At 33.4% G+C, this 20,023-nt stretch overlaps 2 protein-coding genes across 3 annotated transcripts in view; one reads left to right on the top strand and one right to left on the bottom strand.

Moving 5' to 3' along the window:
• Positions 1–7,291: 7,291 nt before the first annotated feature.
• LOC143244264 (uncharacterized) lies at positions 7,292–12,632 on the top strand. The gene is made up of 2 exons (XM_076488612.1): positions 7,292–7,771; positions 10,671–12,632. Exons 1-2 carry the CDS (start codon positions 7,438–7,440, stop codon positions 11,732–11,734), a joined length of 1,398 nt encoding a protein of 465 aa, XP_076344727.1. The 5' UTR covers positions 7,292–7,437; the 3' UTR covers positions 11,735–12,632.
• A 2,301-nt stretch (positions 12,633–14,933) lies between these two features.
• Positions 14,934–20,023, bottom strand: part of LOC143244263 (3',5'-cyclic-AMP phosphodiesterase 4C-like) — a 45,767-nt gene continuing 40,677 nt past the window's right edge. For both annotated transcript variants that reach the window (XM_076488610.1, XM_076488611.1), the window contains exons 10-14: positions 19,819–19,918; positions 18,415–18,569; positions 17,940–18,062; positions 16,481–16,663; positions 14,934–15,359 (exon numbers count right to left, since the gene is read on the bottom strand). In XM_076488610.1, the coding sequence (XP_076344725.1) occupies positions 15,099–15,359; positions 16,481–16,663; positions 17,940–18,062; positions 18,415–18,569; positions 19,819–19,918 (822 nt within the window). In that variant the 3' untranslated portion in view covers positions 14,934–15,098. The remainder of the gene's footprint in view (positions 15,360–16,480; positions 16,664–17,939; positions 18,063–18,414; positions 18,570–19,818; positions 19,919–20,023) is intronic.

Here is a 20,023-nt window from a genome sequence, read left to right as displayed (position 1 = left end):
CATCATCTTTGTTTCTTGGATAATCGACATTACTTGTTTTTCTTGGTTCTTGGGTAAAACAGACAACTTCTACGAAATATTATTGTGGCAAAGTTTAGGGTTTCTTAACCTTTAAAAAACAACATGTATTATTATTATTTAAGCGAAATAGTAGAAATAGTAAAATAAAACGACCCTTTACAAGTCAGTGATGTTAATGACACAGACACATGTTGTATTTAAGTGTACTAGTTCTTTGGTCCACAAATTATCATCATACTGACACAGCCATATATGTATATTAAACAGTGGACTAACTGTTTGGTGCACACTTTAGGATCTTAGTGACCAAACCATATATTATTATTAAACAAAGTCTTATCTCTTTGGTGCACTATTCACGATCATAGTGACACAACCATATATTATTATTAAACAGAGATCTGTTTGGTGCACTGTTCACAATCATAGACACAACCATCTATTATTATTAAACAGAGATCTGTTTGGTGCACTGTTCACGATCATAGTGACATAACCATATATTATTATTAAACAGTGTCTTATCTGTTTGGTGCACACCATATATTATTATAACCAGTGTCTTATCTGTTTTGTTGCACACTTTACGATCTTAGTAACATAACCATATATTAGTAAACAGTGTACCAGGTGTTTGGTGAACTCTTCACGATCATAGTGACACAACCATATATTATTAAACAGTGTCTTATCTGTTTGGTACACAGCATATATTATTATTAAACAGTGTACTATCTGCGTGTTGCAATATTTTGCTACTTCTATGCAATTTAGGTTTCTTCTTTAACCTGGGATGAAGTTCTTTACATAAACCATTACTGAAGCCTCCAAGCAGTAAAGTCTAAAGTATGAACCTAAACAAATTATATCTTCATTTTCTGATTCAAATAACAGCTCTTTTTTAAAGAAACCACATATAATTTTGCCCACACCAGCTCTGTGTATAAGAAATGGAGGTATAGTTTAAGTCCTTTTGGATGCCACTCTAACCTTGATATTTTGAGTAGCTCAAGTTACGTCTGTTCTTTCAAAGAATCCCACTGTAAAGATGAAACATTATGTAGAATTTCTTAGCTCCTGGAAACTGTACGACGTTGTACAGAAGTTAATTTCTCATCGGAAGTTTGTCCCAGGAAGAAGAAAATCACTCTGCAAATGAGGTAAAAACTGCTTATATATATATATGTACGATTTTGACTTTAAATTTAAAGACACAAGCAGTTAATCAGTTAAACGAGTTAGTTGCTACCTTTCACAAAACTGGGTATCGAATTACATCTAATAAACTTATTGGGTATTTAATAATAAAACACTATTTATGTCCTGAACATAATCAATAAACAAACTGTAATTTGTCATCTTTCTAGGCTACCAGTAACAGAACATCAGTTGAGTTATTCAGGTGGTAACAATTGTTCTTTCTTTTTTGTAATGTACATCAGATTTGGTGTTTGTTTCATTAAGCAGTATTAGATTTATGTCTGTAAACAGTGTGAATCATGTTTTATATGCTATAAGTAATGGCTTTATATAAAGCCTTTATTAAACTTACTTTCGTTAAACTTTGCTGACCTCAACGTTTAAAATATAACCTTAGTACTTTCTCTTTAGTTGTTTTTTTTTTTAAGTATAAAGACTATTCTTATTTTTGGGTTTAATATAAACCAAATATTTGGATTTAGAATAAATCCAAGTCTCGTTAGAATGCTATTGGGGTTAGGGCCAAGCATATCGTTAGTTTTAATATGTATTGGTTATTACATTAAATATTTCTTTTCAGTTCATTATAAATATCTGTCCCAGTCAATTTGTTTCTGTATAGTAATAAGCTATAGAGTTAATTTACTTTCGATCACAAGTTCTTGTCCTCCGTAAAGACTACATGTTCTGATTTGTTTTTAGTAAAAAACTACGTGTTCTGGTTTGTTATCAGTATACACTGCATGTTCTAGTTGTCTTCAATAAAGACTGCATGTTCTGGTTGGTTCTCAGTATACGTTGCATGTTCTAGTTTGTCTTTAGTAAAGACTACATGTTCTGGTTTGTCTTTAGCAAAGACTACATGTTCTGGTATAACTTCAGTAAAAACAACGTGTTCTGGTTTGTCCTCAGTAAAAACTACATGTTCTGGTTTGTCCTCAGTAAAAACTACATGTTCTGGTTTGTCTTTAGTAAAGACTAGACTAATCATTCGATCAATCCCCAAGATTATTTGTGATTAACCCTGATACATTTGTTTGTTGGCTTTAAAAGTTTTAATATTTACATAATTAACTACTGTGTCTACGAAGTTACCACAAAGTCACAGTGTGAAACACATTACCACAAAGTTACGGTGTAAAATACATTACCACAAAGTTACGATGTAAAATACATTACCACAAAGTTACAATGTAAAATACATCACCACAAAGTTACAATGTAAAATACATCACCACAAAGTTACAATGTGAAACACATTGCCACAAAGTTACGATGTAAAATACATCACCACAACCACAAAGTTACGATGTAAAATACATCACCACAAAGTTACAATGTGAAACACATTGCCACAAAGTTACGGTGTCAAAAACTGCCATAAGATTAAGCGAGCATACAGAATAACGTACAATGTAATCACGACGATGAAATTCGTAGTAACAAAGAAAAACAAGACGAGAGTGATCTTGATAATTTAATTAATAAAAGTTTGAGATGACAGTTGTAACAATTACTGTTTACGTCTTGAGTTACGTTCACAATAACATTATTAAACTGTTTGTACTAAATAAAACCAAGTTTATTTGTAGTTCGACTTATTAAATAATTGTTAACTTTCTTTAAAACCGCGCATGTATTCCTGTTAAATATTACTTTTTGTTTCTCTCATAACGCTCGCGAACAAGGAGGTAATCGTTTGGTAGAAATGACGTAAGTAACTTGTCTCGACTTCCGGTAAAACACTGGTTTCCAGAGTGAGGTTGTTATGGAAAAGTTTTGAGCTACAGATTTGTCACCTAGTCTCAGCAATAAAGAAAACTAATTGAAAATTATGCCTTAAAATTAATAAGCATTGTTTTAATAAAGCGTTAGCTACTGTGATTGTTATACTGAAACTCATCACTTATATGCACTGATTCTGCTTTTAGATTATTTCCAGAACCTTACGGTTTCTGTGCTGATTTTTATCTTTAGTTTATTTACACATCTAGAACCTAAAATTTCTGTGCTAATTTTTATCTTTAGTTTATTTACGCATCTAGAACCTAACAGTTTCTGTGCTGATTTTATCTTTAGTTTATTTACACATCTAGAACCTAACAATTCCTGTGCTAATTTTTATCTTTAGTTTATTTGCGCATCTAGAACCTAACAATTTCTGTGCTGATTTTTATCTTTAGTTTATTTACACATCTAGAACCTAACAATTTCTTTGTTGATTTTCATGATTTTCTTTGTTAACCTGAAGATGACTTAAGAAGGTCAAAACGTTGTACTGTACTTTGTTTAAAATAAAGTTTAAATATCCATACCAGCTGTATTGAAAATACATTTTTACTTCAAGTGGGTTTCTCGTCATCATGAATCGTCTTTAATTTATTACTACACTAAGAATTTAACAACTTTGAAATTCTTTCCAATACTCTATTGTTTCTACACTGACAATAGACATCTGAAATGCATGATACACAGATAAAATACGGATAAAAATTCAGAATAAGAAAATAACATACACCCAAATTGTATAAATGGCTAGCTGTCTGATCAAGTTGTATTCATGACTAGCTGTCTGATCAAGTTGTATTCATGGCTAGTTGATCAAGTTATATTCATGACTAGCTGTCTGATCAAGTTGTATTCATGACTAGCTGTCTGATCAACTTGTATTCATAGCTAGCTGTTTGATCATGTTCTATTCATGACGAAGAGTCTCAGTAATTAATAAAACATAACAATTTGATAGGCGTTCTCATTAACTTGTATTCATTACTAGCTGTCTCAGTAATTAATAAATAATAAGTAATTAATAGGTGTTCTGATCAACTTGTATTCATTACTAGCTGTCTCAGTAATTAATGAATAATAAGTAATTAATAGGTGTTTTGATCAACTTATATTCACGACGAACAGTTTCAGTAATTAATAAATAATAACTATTTAATAGCTGTTCTCCGTCGCGCCAAACATGCTCGCCCTTTCAGCGGTGGGGGCGTTATAATGTGACCGTCAATCCCACTATTCGCTGGTAAAAGAGTAGCCCAGGAGTTAGTGGTGGGTGGTGATGACTAGTTGCCTTCCGTCTTGTCTTACACTGCTAAATTAAGGACGGCTAGCACAGATAGCCCTCGAGTAGCTTTGTGCGAAATTCAAAAACAAACAAACAATAGCTGTTCTGATCAACTTGTATTCATCACTTGCTGTCTCAGTAATTAATAAATATTAACTAATTAATAGCTGTTCTGATCAACTTGAATGCACGACGAACAGTTTCAGTAATTAATAAATAATGAGTAATTAATAGGTGTTCTGATCAACTTGTATTCACGACGAACCGTTTCAGTAACTAATAAATAATAATTAATGAATAGCTGTTCTGATCAACTTGTATTTATTACTAGCTGTCTCAGTAATTAATCAATAATAAATAATTAATAAGTGTTCTGATCAACTTTTATTCGACGAACAGTTTCAGTAATGAATAAATAATATGATCAGAACAGCTATTAATTAGTTATTATTTATTAATTACAGAAACTGTTGTTTACTAAAGATCTAAGCTCAAAAGATTTTTCTTTGTAAAACACGTAGATGGATTTGAGAATAAAAGTGTATATAACCTTTACTTCAAAGTAAAACATTGATACAAAATGTGGCTTATATCGGTGTGATTACACATTAGTTACTAATTTAAATTCTGAAAATACAACTTACTGAACTCTAATATATATAACAGACACACAAAGATAGGGTTGTTGCTTTAAATTTTCCATAACAACAATTATGACGTAATTGTTTTTTCTGAAATGGGGAATTCCCACAACATACATTCTTTTTTTCTTTATAACCTTTATACTACAGGTCACCGTAAACGAGTTAAAGGATACATATTTCAAACAAAACACGTTTTAAAAATCTCAAAACAATTTTTTGCAAAGTTTTGTCATAAAAGACAATAGGTAGTAATCCAGTTATTACGTAGTTCGAACAAAACTTAAATAACACATTGTTTGTTGTCGAGCCAACATTTTTTTTTCAATTAGGAAAATAATTGGAGACAATTTTCCAACTTTAAATGTCACGAGAAGCAAAATCAGAGATAGCGTTTCAGAATTTCGTACGAAGCTACACGAGGATTATCTACGAATAAAGCGACCAATCTTTGGAAGTCATAAACGAGACGAAAGGCAGCAACTCAACACCATCCGCCTCCAGCTCTTCGATTACAGCTGTTTGAACAAATAGTGGAGTTTGACTGTCGCTCTTGTAACTCATTTATGGTTCCAAAATCGGAGTCCATCTCGTAGAGGCTGATCGCAAGTAGCCACTCCTTGCATTCACAGCCCGCGCATGTTAACAACAGTTTTAATGTAATAAGTAAAAAAGGAAAGTGTTACTGTATTATAATACCAGAGAATCAACACTGACTGTGCGTCATGGTGAAATGAAACTACGTGAAGAGAATAAACACTGACTATACGTCATGGTGAGTAGCTGACTTGAATCAACACACAGAGAATCAACACTGACTGTACGTCATGGTGAGTTGAAACAACGTACAGAGAATCAACACTGACTGTACGTCATGGTGAGTTGAAACAATGTACAGAGAATCAACACTGACTGTACGTCATGGTGAGTTGAAACAACGTACAGAGAATCAACACTGACTGTACGTCATGGTGAGTAGCTGACTTGAATCAACACACAGAGAATCAACACCGACTGTACGTCATGGTGAGTTGAAACAACGTACAGAGAATCAACACTGACTGTACGTCATGGTGGTTAACTAACTTGAATCAACACACAGAGAATCAACACTGACTATACGTCATGGTGGTTAACTAACTTGAATCAACACACAGAGAATCAACACTGACTATACGTCATGGTGAGTAGCTGACTTGAATCAACACTGACTGTACGTCATGGTGAGTAGTTGACTTGAATGAATACTTGTTATACGTGATGCTAAATAATTGACTTGAATCAACACACAGAGAGGAAGCTGTGAGTTTTGCTGCGACACAAGTTCCGCCCTACTTCCGCAGGTCCAAGCCCCTGATTTCATTGCATATGTACATATATAAATGTGTATAAAGGTATATGATATGCATACATATCCGAAAACAGAAAATATATTCCCGTTACACTGTTTGTTGCATGGAAACATCTTTTGCTACGGGTAATTTGTGTTTTAAAGTTTTTGTCTAGCAAACGCTAAGATACCCCTATAGCTGGTGTAAGAAATGCCAAATGGTACTATTTCGTGGAATTATTCATAGTTACGTATAAGAACAGGTAAGAACTAAAATAATTTGTTCTTTCTTTTTTGTCTAGAGTGGCTCACTGTTTTGTACGCTCTTGTTTCCTCCAGTTGGTCATCTTTATCAAATTACATAGTAAATCTCCTATTGAACAATATAACAAACTAAATGGTCAGTCTTCTACAATCTATAGATTTTCAAAGTAAATTTCCCATTAACAAATAGAATTACACATCAATCAGCCATTATGCGATTAAAGTGATAGTCTCTGACTAATAAACAAAGCAACACTGTCTTTCTCTGACCAGCCAATTGTATAGCTGTTATTTTACCAACTAACAGGATTGTATAGTCAGTCTCTGACCACTCATTATTACTCTACTGTCATTCTCTGACTAGATAATAGAATCATACAGTCATTTTCTGACTGGCCAATAGGATTATCCAGTCAGTTTCCGACCAGCAAATGGGGCAATACAATCAATATGACCATATAATCATACAATGGATTGCTGTGTTTTACAATGAGGTTATAAGTAATTGAATCGTTTGATGTATCGGTACTTAAAGTGAAAGACATGCAGAGAATCAAAACTTGTGTTCATAGGAGTTGCTTTTTTTGGGGTACCGAAACAGACATTCTGTCGCAGAAATAGATAGTTCTCTCTGCATTTCATTATTAAGATTGAAGAAGATATTCCAAGCATGTATATTCGAATGCGTAAACCTTGAAATGAACACGTGGCCTGAACAGGAAAATCACGTGAAATTAAACAACACGGCTAGCGTTTCTTATTCGTCTGATTCCTGGTTAAATAATGCCCGCCTGATATTTGAGAATAACAAACCGAGTCATTAGGTAACCTTAGCAACAGTCTTAGAAGCACCGAGACTGGTGGAATCACAATCAACATCATATTTCAAATATTTGTCTATTTCACTTCCCATGTTTCACGTGTTTAACAGTTGTAACCGAGGGAGTCGAGCTCTGATTCTATGGTGTGTCGTGACTTTCTGCGTGAAGACAACCCAGTTGTTGCCGGTGGAAACCAACAGCCTCAATTTCGAAGTACAAGCTGAGGACGCAGACATACAAATAATTAAGGAAAACATTCTCTCACAGCTTGGACTGGACAGAGAACCAGACATCTCCGAGGTTAATATCTCCCAGAGTGAGATGGACAGAGTCTTGGAAATCTATCGACGGAACACGAGAGATATCCGGGCAGCCCCAGAGAGAAAAATAACTGTACGCAGGTTTTACACTTACACAGACGAAGGTAAGATTTAGACTTACAGAGATAAAGGCAAAATTTAAACTTACAGAGACAATTAAGATTTAGACTTACAAAGACGAAGGTAAGACAACGTAGAGAAAGTGAGCTTGTGAATAAATGAGGTATCAGTTTATCTGAAGAAAAATATACCGGACAACATAAATCAAAATAGCAAACCCAAGAAACGTAGATGTATATCGTGTCAGTGGACAGAGAAACATAGCTGTTTATCGTATCAGTGGACAGAGCAACATAGATGTATATGGTATCAGTAGACCCTAAGAACATAGATGTATATGGTATCTGTAGACCCTAGAAACATGGATGTAAATAGTATTTGTGGACCATAGAAACGTAGATGTAAATGGTATTAGTGGGCAGAGAAACACAGACATACATGGTATCAGTAGACCCTAGGAACATACATGTATATGGTATCAGTAGACCCTAAGAACATAGATGTACATGGTATAAGTAGACCCTAGAAACATAGATGTATATATTACTATTAGACAAGGAAACAGGCTCTTTGGTGGTTGAATATTATAATTTATTTCACATTTTGATTGAAGGTTGCCATACTTTATTTCACACCTTGGTAGAAAGGTATGTTAATTTATTTCAAACTTTAGTGGATGGGTGATATAATTTGCTTCACATTTTGGCGGTTGGGTGTAATAATTTATTTCGCATTTTGTGGATAGGTGTTAAAATTCATTTCATATTTTGGTGGATGGGTTCTATAATTTATTTCATACTTTGGTGGATGGGCGCTATAACAAAGTGATATGAACCCTTTCTATTATTTAAATAAGCTCCATATCACACTACTTTTTTTCGATTCTAAAAATACACTTCATGTTTCTTTCAAACCTTTAATTGTACAGTTGTCTCATTTAATTTTTTTTGTTTTAAATAATACATATGTCATGTTTATTGTTCTTCATGGTATTGTTTTAGCCTCAACAATGTAATGATATTATATTGTAACATATAGTACATCTAGTTAAAATAGGATTATACAGAAGAGACTTCCGGTTTCTACAGGAAGTGGTATAAAAACCTTCAGAGAATTGTTTAGGCTTATCGTCAGAAGATATTAAATAGCAAGAGAACTCGAGATACTTTTTAAAAAGTTAATGTTAGAATAACACTAAAGCCAGTAATAATGTTTAATGTCTACTGAATAACTTCATGAAAAGGTGTTTCGGAAAAGCCATTGTATTGGACAAAATAAACTTACACAGTTCATGTTGACTGGAAACGACATCAAACTCAAACATTCCAATAAGAAAAGCCCGGCTATTGAAATATAAATCAAATTGGCACATACTCTTTGTTGAAGTTTCCTATAAGAAAATGTCTATTATTCGACAAGATATCAAACTTATACACTATTTGTCGAGTGTTCCTGTTTAAAACATTATTGAATAGGACAAGAATTGACATTTTGTTTCATTTTGCTATAGTATTTCGTCAGTCAATGTTTGATAAATGAAACATTTATAACTCTAATGAAATGTCAAGGATTCAAAACTGTTCTACTATTTTATTTTGGAAAACTGTCACAAAAAACAGTTGTTTAATATGTCACGAAATATTTATTATTTTTATCTTTTGGAAATCATTTACTGTGGGCATTAAGTACTTACAAAATGTGATAAACATAGATATAATTCAAACCTTTTTGTTATTTTTAATTTTAGTATCTACTCATACTGTAAGGATTAATAAATATAGTTGTTACCATAGAAACCTACATATTTATAGGTACTTGTAAGCATTAATGAATAGAGCTGTTACCTTGGTAACTTCTATATGATGTGAGCATTAATATACAACGTAGTTATCTCAGAAACATTCATATGCTGTAAGTATTAGTATATTTAACTGTAACCATAGAAACCTACACGCATCCAAGTGCGATAAGCATTAGTACATGAAGGTGTTACCATGGAAACATATTCACGCGTGAGCATAAATACATATAGTTATTACTTTAAAGTGCTCCACCTGGCACCAGCAATTATAATGAGATTTATTTTGCTCAAAATCTCCCTCCTCTATAGGTATAACAGAGAAGTAAGTAGTCCAGGAAACAGTGTCTTTTGGTAATTATACTTTATACATGGTCCACAAGTGATTCGGTTTTCTCTTTGAATAACGTTAAAAAAACAATAACAAAAACGGTGGATGAATGGGTGACGTGACACATCGTGATATGTAACGTTAAGAACGACCGTAAATGATAGAACAAAATAATTTCATAGTTTTGCTGACCATGTGCGAGGTGAGACAAGGGTCCAATTGTTTTTTGTATGACATGTGTTACGTCCTACTTCTTCAAGTTTTTCTTTACGTTCGTGAATTTGAGCCAAATTTGTATGGAGCCATAATGAACTTATATATCAGTAATGCTTGTAATGTGATAACAGTCGCCCCTCTCGTGAGATAAGCTCTCAGTACATATCCGCCCCCAATGGCACAGCGGTATGACTGCAGACTCACATCGCTAATAACCAGGTTTCAATACCCGCGGTGGGCAGAGCAAAGGTAGTCTCTTGTATAGCTTTGTGCATAATTAGGAACAAGTAAACAAACGAACAATAAATATCTTTAAAGTGCTTAAGAAAGCTGAAACAAACTAACGTGTAGTTTAACATATATTTTGTTGCTCCCTTGTGGCACAGTGCTAAGTCTACGAATTTATAACACCAGAAACCGGGTTTAGATCCTGTTGTGGGTTACAGCACAGATAGCCAATTTTGTAGCTAACTTTAGGGACTTGAGTATAGGAACTGTATTTGGTCTTTATTTCTTGATAAATCTTAAATTTTACATTGTAACAAAAAGCAGTAAATCAATATAGTTAATTCTATTTTTTGACGGCGTTTCTTTTTAGTGCCTATACAGTACCAGTTCAGAAATGGTTATTTTAGAACCGGAAGGCAACAAGTCTTATATTTTCGTTTGGATTTTCCTGGTCACGAGAGAAGCAGAACAAGAGGCCTAACTGTTAGTTCTGCCATGCTTAGTATCTACATGGTTCATAGAGGTAGTCATCATCAAGTAGCTGGCCATAGAGGGCGCTCTAACACAGTGTCTGTGAGTGACCTACCAAAACATGCCACTATATACATCTACCAGCTCCAAGAACCTGTAAACATGGAGAATCCCGTTGGATATGAGGAATCAGTTCACGTAAATAGTTCCAAGAGATTCTATGAACCTGTTCAGGCAAAAGTTCCCCGGTATTGGCAGGATCCTGTTCAAGTACTAAATCCCCAGAAACCTGTTCCCAAGCGACTGTTAGTCCATGCTCAACAAGTGCTACTGAGCTCCGACAGGTGGGAGATATTTGACGTTTCCAAAGCAGTAGAGTCTTGGGTAGAATCACTTTCGATAAACTACTGGTTACTTATCGAGTGCGATGAGTGTGAAACCCACGGCTTTAGTTTCCTCTCTATAAATAGTTCAGACATTTTAGCTACAAACCCAATACGTAATGAGACAATAGTTGAAAAGGTGTCTTACCAAACTCCTGGCAGGGCATTTCTGGATATCGAACTAACTGAATCTTATTCGAGGTCTAAACGATCGAAACATAAGAAGAATAGTCGATATCCATTGGACTGTACCAATGGAAATAAAACCCCTCTTTGTTGTCGCTATTCAATGATAATTTCTTTTGAAGAGCTGAAGTGGGACTGGATCATTAGGCCAAAGCAGTTTGAAGCTTATTTTTGCAAGGGAAAGTGTGATCCAAATTATAAAAATTACGTTAGCAGACATGCCAGGATCCAAAACCTGATACGTAAAATAAAGGACAGAAGGAATACAATACCCCGACCTTGTTGCACCTCAAAGAAGATGAAACCTCTTCAAGTTGTGTATTTAAAGAACGAGAATGAAGTAGATACCAAGAAACTGAGAGGACTGATAACATCTCAGTGTGGTTGCGCTTAACAATAGATTCCCACATTTAGCAATCACTGTTAATATTCACAACAGGTATATGTCTCGTCTTTTATTTAACTTAGCAACGATTTTTTCTCAAACAGCTCTGTGACCTAGATTTGTTACTCAGAAAGAATAAACAAAGCACTACTTGTTTCATTAATCGAATCACGTAAAGATTATTATTCTAGAAAATTAACTTTGTTAGTACCAGATGGTGCTTTAAAAAATGTATAAGCTGTTAATAACGACAAAAGTTTTATCTGCGATTCTTTCCTTATTCCGAGTTCTTTTAAAGAAATTATTATAGACAGATTAAATAACTATTAAGGTGTTGCAGATGTGATATTAGTGAGTAATATAAATTTGGCGTCACATATCTAGTGATTCAAATGTACGAGGTTTTTTCGTATCCTAAGTTTACAATAACGAAAGTTTCATTTCTTCTCAAACTATCATAATCACAACAGATCTACAGAAAAGAACTTCTGTTTATATTGAAACACCTGAGAAAGCTCAGTGTATTGTTATATTCCACGTTAGAATCTCTGCTCTTCGAAGCTGCGATGTTCTATAGATACACCGAAACAGAAATAATGATTTCAAGCGTCTTGGTAAAAAACCACCATCACTTCTGAAAGAAATATTTTAAAAGGTTTTGGTAAAGACATATATCTTGACAGTGAGAATATTTTAAAAAGGCATTGCATTCTTATCTATTACAAAACCAATCAGAACATAGTATTCTTATTTAGTACAGTATGGTCCAATCAGAACATGGTATTCTTACCAAGTACGTACTGGTACAATAAGGACATGACTTATTAACAAATAAAGCTGTATTAGAACTATTAACAGATAAACTGTATTAGTATTACTAGACTTATTAACAGATAAAGTTGTGTTAGTATTATTAGATTTATTAACAGGAAAAGTTGTATTAGAATTATTAGACTTATTAAGAGATAAAGCTGTATTAGTCTTATTAGATTTATTAACAGATAAAGCAGTATTAGTATTATTAGACTTATTAACAGATAAAGCTGTATTGGTATTATTAGATTTATTATTTTTCAATATTTGAACAGCAGACATAATAGTCTAAAGTTCATTGTGAAACTTGATTCTAAACTTTCATTTGTTTACACTTTACTTATTATTATGTGACGTGTACCACAAAAAGACAAATACAGACTTGCACTTCAACTTTGCAAATTTTGTTCCAAATGTTTTCAAAGAAAAAAATGTGGCCAATGTACTGTTCCACTTTGTATATAAATTATATCACGAATGAAGCTTTGAAGAAAGAATGCTTTCAGGTCAGTTTACAGGTTATTAAACATATGAGACTTAAAACAATAAAGAAAACAGAGTTTGTTGGATTGTTCGTAGAAACTGTGTAACGATCAAATGTATTTGACAGTAAGACATTTTTAGTCCGTTCTTATGTGATCATATTCTTAAATTTATTAAAGCAATTTAACTTAAAGCTTCACAAATCATAACGAAATGTTGAACAGATAAAAGAAGAGAAACATAACCAACTTTAGACGAAAACACTCTCTTACGTCTGACACTAATCTCGCCAAACCGGTTAATTACTTTTGGAAAATTAAAGAAAAATACGCAGCTTCGGAAAACAAAATCTCCGCCTGGAGATGGAATTAAGAATTAATATTTTTAAGGTGTAACATATAGTAGCGACACTATCTAGTGAAAGTTATAGTTTTTTAAAGGTCTAGACAGGTTAATTCATCACGCAGTTTCTTACTTTAACTTACAAAACATACGTTTTATGATTTATATGTCAACTTTAATGACCGTTAATGAAGTGTTGAGCACTGAAGGTTGTTACTCAACGGTCTTAAAGTTCGAGTTCAAAAATACATAAAAAACATGAACTGGCTATCAATTAATCTAAAATTATAAATATTAATCTTCAAACATTATTGTTAGAGTTAGAGAGGTCAAGGTTCTGGTTTTTCAGATAAGATGTCAAGGTAAAAAGTATTCCATTAATCACCATTATGAAAATGTCTTCCATTAATCACAACTATAAAATGAACTAATATTAGCCATCCTTACTATGATGTTTACATTGTTTCAGAAGGATTAATATTTGCCATTCCTACTATCATGTTTACATTGTTTGGGAAGGACTGATATTAGCCATTCCTACTATCATGTTTACATTGTTTTAAATGACTAATATTAGCTATCCTTACTATGATGTTTACATTGTTTGGGAAGGACTGATATTAGCCATTCCTACTATCATGTTTACATTGTTTGGGAAGGACTGATATTAGCCATCCCTAGGTTTACTTTTTTTAAAGTTTTTATTTGTTTGCTTGTTGTTTCAATACAGTGTTTCAATAGATACAGGACGGTTGTACTTATAACCAAGTTTTAAATACAGTGAGGTCCCAATTGCAATATTTATTGTTTATCCATTATTAACTGGTAATTCCTGTTTCACACTGTATTTTAGCTTTTTAAAGGAGCGCCACACTCGTGTTGAAAAGCTGGCTTCGAGGGTTAATAACATTGCTTACACTAGAATTATGATTTTATTAAAATTACTACTACTTAATAATAATACTTATAGAAGCAGGTACTCGGTTTTAAACTGTCACCTCAGTGAAACTGGTTGACAACATTGTTTTAGTTTTTCAGTTATCATGTTAAATATAAGTAGAAGAAATAAGAACAATAATTCAAACTTCTTACTATGATAGTTATAGACATGAATAGTGCTGCCACCTGTCTCATGTAAGTTTCATCTTTATAAAGATTTAGTTTATACGTTCTTCAAATAATGCCAATTTTTCAACATAAGAAATTACATAGTGTACAACATGTACACTAAAAATAGTGTAAGAAACACCAAAATATTACTTTTGAAGTAATTATAATTAGTGATATTTAGTCAAAGTCGATAAATGGATCACCTCATGTTCTTTTTAGCGCAAAAACTATACAATGTGTTAAAGGTGTCCGACAGCGGGGATTGAACACTACTTTTTGTGTTATAAGCCCACAAGCTTACCGTTGAACCATCGGGTGCTGTAAACGTGTTACGTGGGAAATTAGTTAGAATGTGATTACGTTCAACGTATTTATCATAGTTTCACTTTTTATTATCTTTCATGCTACTGAATAATTGTTTGAACTGTTATGAAGTTTTACTAGTCAACACCAGCCAACATGACATTAGGAAAAGTTTATTTACTGAGTAGTATTGCAGAAGTTACTTAACAGTAAGAGTTTTTTTTGTTGAAGGTAGAAATAAAAGTTCATCGCTTTCTGTCATTAAAACGAATGGATTCGATTCTATTTCTTTAGAAGATCGAGGTTCTAAACTCTGACTCTCTTAATCTTCTGTAGTGATTTGAAACTTGATTTTCTCAGCTGCTGCCGCCAGACTCCCGTCACCTGCACCCTCTGGTGACAAATCCTGACTGGGTCTCCGGTTGTTGAAGTCTTGGTTGTTAGACGACGGACTGACAGGTATCATGCTTTGATACCAGTCTCTGTTTTCCTCTAGGTTGTCTAGAAGTTTCTGTGCGTCAGGGTACACTAAATCTGCCCATGTCTCCCACAGAGGATGAACTATATAGTCAATGAACCCCACCTGTTAGAGAAAAAGTTGTTACATGTAGAAATGTCAAACAGAGTTAACATAAAACTTTCATTTTGCCCCTGAAGAAAAAGTTTCACCTTTCGAAAGCTCTGTTTATAAGTGTTTTATTTCATTTCTATAAAAACTTCTTGAACCTATGTGTTTTTGAACATCATGTACATACATCAACTAACAGTAATTTCTAGATACATGAACTAGTACTAATATCTAGACACATGATTTAATATTAGTTGTTAGGTCCAAAAGCTGGTACATACCTTTAGGTACAAATAATTATGTACAGAAGATGGTACTAACCCTTATGTATAGGAGTCATAAAACCATTCCGTTCACATTGGGTTTATAGATTTTCCTGAACAATAGAACCATTCAATTCACACTGGTTTTACAGTACTTCCTAAAACATAGAACCATTCAGTTCACACCTGCTTTATAGTTGTTCTTGAACCATACAACTATTCAGTTCACAAGGACTTTAAAGTTGATCTTGAACCATTCAGTTCACCCTGGTTTTATGGTTGTTCGTGAACAACAGAATCATTCAGTTCACACTGGGTTTATAGTTGTTCCCTAACCATAGAACTATTCAGTTCACACTGGGTTTATAGTTGTTTCCTAACCATAGAACTATTCAGTTCACATTGGGTTTATAGTTGTTCCCTAACCATAGGACCATTCATCACACCGGGTTTATAGCTGTTCCATAACCATAGAACCATTCAGTTCCTACTGGGTTTATAGCTGTTCCATAACCATAGAACCATTCAGTTCACTTTCGCTTCATATATTTTTATGAATTACAGAAACAATTGTTTACCATCTAACTTTATGTTCTGTTTTTGTTATTCAGTGTTGAGTAATAGTTTTATTTTCGAAAAAAATCGATTAGAATTTAAAAACTTGAAACACCACAGAAAAAACGTAACAGTCAGATAACTTCCGTTAGGTGGATCCTTTTCTTGAAGGGTGAATGTGTGCTTAACTTCCACAGCACTCGTGTTATTGACTCCTATACATTAACATAACAAATACAAAAGTCAGCGTCACCAGAGTACGTATCGTGTGAAGTAATGAATTGATCAATTTCACCAGTACTTCACATCATTACTTACCTGAGTCTTTTCAACAGAAACATTGTCTCTATCACACATAGGACTAATGTCTAGTCCTTGTTCTTTCTCCTTGTCTCCCTGTTGGAAGAATTCTTCCATTATAAAACCAACCCATTCCTTATACATCTCTAACGGTTTGGTAGGACCACCCAAGTCAGCACAGTGGATCATGTTCTGGAGAACCTACGACAGGAAAACCAGACAATGATGTACAGTTTATTGAACAATTAGCCACTTATGTGGTGTAGATATATATCAGCCGATATACTAAGTCGAAAAATACTAAAATATGGACAAATGTTTGTTATCTCAAGAAATACCATTAGTGTAGACTAATGGTTAGAATGCTCAAATAAATAATTCAGGTGCCATAGTTCAAGTGCAGTTTGTAATTGTACATTATTATAAGAGTGAGAGATTAATATTTTTTATCCACGACACTCCACAATGAGCTACCAGTGACCTGTTCACCACTGGTATCGAAATCTGAATTTTACTAACGTAAACATGTACACGTGTGTGTGTGTGAGGGAGAGTCTTTAGACCTAATGTAGGTAAAATCTATTACAAAAAAAGGACATCGAAATGTAAATATGTCCATTCGAGTGGCCACTGCTAGTGTATTTCTTCTTACATTATATACAACCAAATGTTTTTAAATATGGAGTACAGGTTATTAAACAAATGGGAGAGAAATTTCGTATTGCGATATATTATCACCAGTTATCTACAGCCTCTTATAAACAACCATCACCAATCTCCTATTTAAAGTTTCTAACCAAAAATTAAGCAATACAAATGTAGGTGAATACGTAACATTTAATCTAGACCGAAACAATCTGTTTCCAGGAAAGTTCTACTGGTTTATTATAAGGTGTTGTTGTTATAGTACATCATCTTGATACAACAGTGTAACAGTCTACACACATTAGATGATCATCAACTGTTTAGTACATCATCTTGATACAACAATGTAACAGTCTACCTATTTTAGTTGATCATCAGTTGTTTATTTCATTACTTTGATACCTCATTGTAATAATATTATCAACCGTGGATTAGTTTAGTTGTTTAATATTTGCTTTAACTAAAGTTAGTGTAAGAGTGAAGTATTTCTATTAATTATGGGATAGTTTTTGGATCACTCTTTAGCTTGAAATATTTCCATCAGCTGTTGGTTAGTTTCCTGATTAGTTTAATTGTTTTGAAATAATATCGTCTACGATGGGTTAGCTTCTGGGATAACTCTATTACTTATCAAGTAATTTCATTAACTTCGCGTTCGTTTTTAGGGTTATTTTATTAGGTTTGAAATGCTTCCAATAGTTTTGATAATAACTCAACTAGTACTGAAATACTTGCAATAAATATAATTTAGTTTTTGGGATAACTCTACTAGTTTTGAAATACTTCAATAAAAATATGTTAGTTTTCAGTATATTAGTTTCGAAACTCTTACTTGGATTCTTTCTGTGTAGTTATCCAGTAGGAGAACTCCTGACCCCGTCACCTTCTTTGTTTCCACCATTGTCTTCAAGCCAGCTAATAAGCTCATATGCTTTGACATGTCCGTTGCTAGAACCTGTACGGTAAATAGTTTATTTAAATTTATTAATATTTCTTGCACTTATCTTTTATTTGATATTCTACCGTGTCTTGCCTTTTCACTATCGTGTTTTTAACTATCACCTCAGGCTAAACTTTCAATAACATGTTTTTAACTATAACCATATAAAACGAGTGTTACTTTTTTACTTATTATTACCTTCTTAGGTTAATGTAATAAGTCACGTTTTTCTTGATCTATGTATATAATACTCGACATCTATACGTGGAACACTCACACACTGGTACAATGGTAACATGTAAATTTAACCACGTGCAATTCACTGGTTTTCAACAGCTCATTGTTTCAATGGAAACACACAACTCACCATGTCAATGGAAATCCTTCGAAGACTTTGTCGTTGTTTGTTATTTAGGTTCACAAATATATTGCAGTTTTCATCCTGAAGAATTTTGAAAGCCACAGCTAAAGAGTGGTTCTCAAGAACAGACTCGTCATTGTACATGATGGCCAGCTCAGAACCTGTAAACAAGAACGTGCTTGTCATTGTATATTATTGCCAGCTCAGAACCTACTAACAAGAACAGACTCGTTATTGTACATGATGGCCAACTCAGAACCTACTAATAAGAACAGACTCGTTATTGTACATGATGGGCAGCTCAGAACTTACAAATAAACAATGTTGAATGAGAAATAAAATTAAAATATTGTCTTATTATTTCTTAGTTAAATTATCAGTTGTAAGTGGGTTGAATAAAAATCAATAATAAGTACTTTACAGTTCACGTGCTTAAAGTTGTTAAAACTATAACACTTGTTGTACATTTAATATATATTGATATAGATGTATATGTAGCGCGAATACAGCTGTCATTGGTGTCCTTGTCGGCTTGATAAGCCTTGGGGTTGAGTGAAGGTCTTCGCCAGTAGAGACATATCAGATGTAGTCTACTCACACATTATAATATATTCTACTTTACTTTCATGAATGGGTCCTCAGAATCATTTTTTTTGAAGTTTAAGATCGTCATGTTTTTACTGTTTCGGTTCTTTACCAAGATAACCACATTCATGGCTAGCACGTTGCTTAAGAGATGCAGTTGGAAAGGTGGTTTCTGTCACTTTTTTTTTTCAAAAAAATTAGCAACAACCCTAATATAAAGTTGAAACTCTCTGGAGGACTCTAGTGTTCTTCAGATGTTGTAGTACAAGTTTCGAAACCACTTTCTGGACTTAAACTGATTAAATTCTTTGCAGGACATTCTGAACAGTCCATTTGTATAGAGGTGTCTGGATGCACTGGCCAGGACAATGTTCAATAAGAAACGTTCTCTCAGTAACCAATTTATGGTCGTTTCGGTACATACTATGCCAAGGCATGTTTAGAAGTATAAGCTAGAACTTGTAACTTAGGATGTTATATATTATTTACGTAAAATTAAAGGAGATAAGTGAAAACAAAATATGTTTTACGTGAAGTAATTGGTGATGACGAGAAACCCACTTGAAGTAAAAAATATATATCTCAGGACGGCTGGTATGGGTATTAACACTTTTCCGAATAAAGCAGAGAATAACGTTTATACCTTCTTCGGCTATTTGCACCTGAGAAGGTCAAAATGTTGTTCTCTGCTTTATTACTAAAAGTGTTAATACCCATACCAGCTGTTCTGAGATATAAAATGTGTTTTAATAAGGAACACTTTAGTAAAAATTACGTATTGGACTTTTTAATTATAAATTTTAAAATTAGAAACTTAATACTCACTAGAGCTCACTAAATATTGGTTTGTAACCCCAGGATGATCAACGTCATGGATGGCCGCTGCAAATAAGGCAGTTAGTATTTCCAGATCTGTGAATACTGCCTGCAATGTTCAATAAAAATAATGTGAAGACAGTGACCATAAAACAACACATTTGTAAGTAAGGTTCCAACTTTTATATTAATATTTAATTTTCTTTTTCATCAT

This window comes from Tachypleus tridentatus, chromosome 2, assembly GCF_004210375.1.
Source record: "Tachypleus tridentatus isolate NWPU-2018 chromosome 2, ASM421037v1, whole genome shotgun sequence".
Classification (NCBI taxonomy): domain Eukaryota; kingdom Metazoa; phylum Arthropoda; class Merostomata; order Xiphosura; family Limulidae; genus Tachypleus; species Tachypleus tridentatus.
Note: the sequence above shows the minus strand (reverse complement) of the source record. Positions and strands in the feature narration are given on the sequence as shown.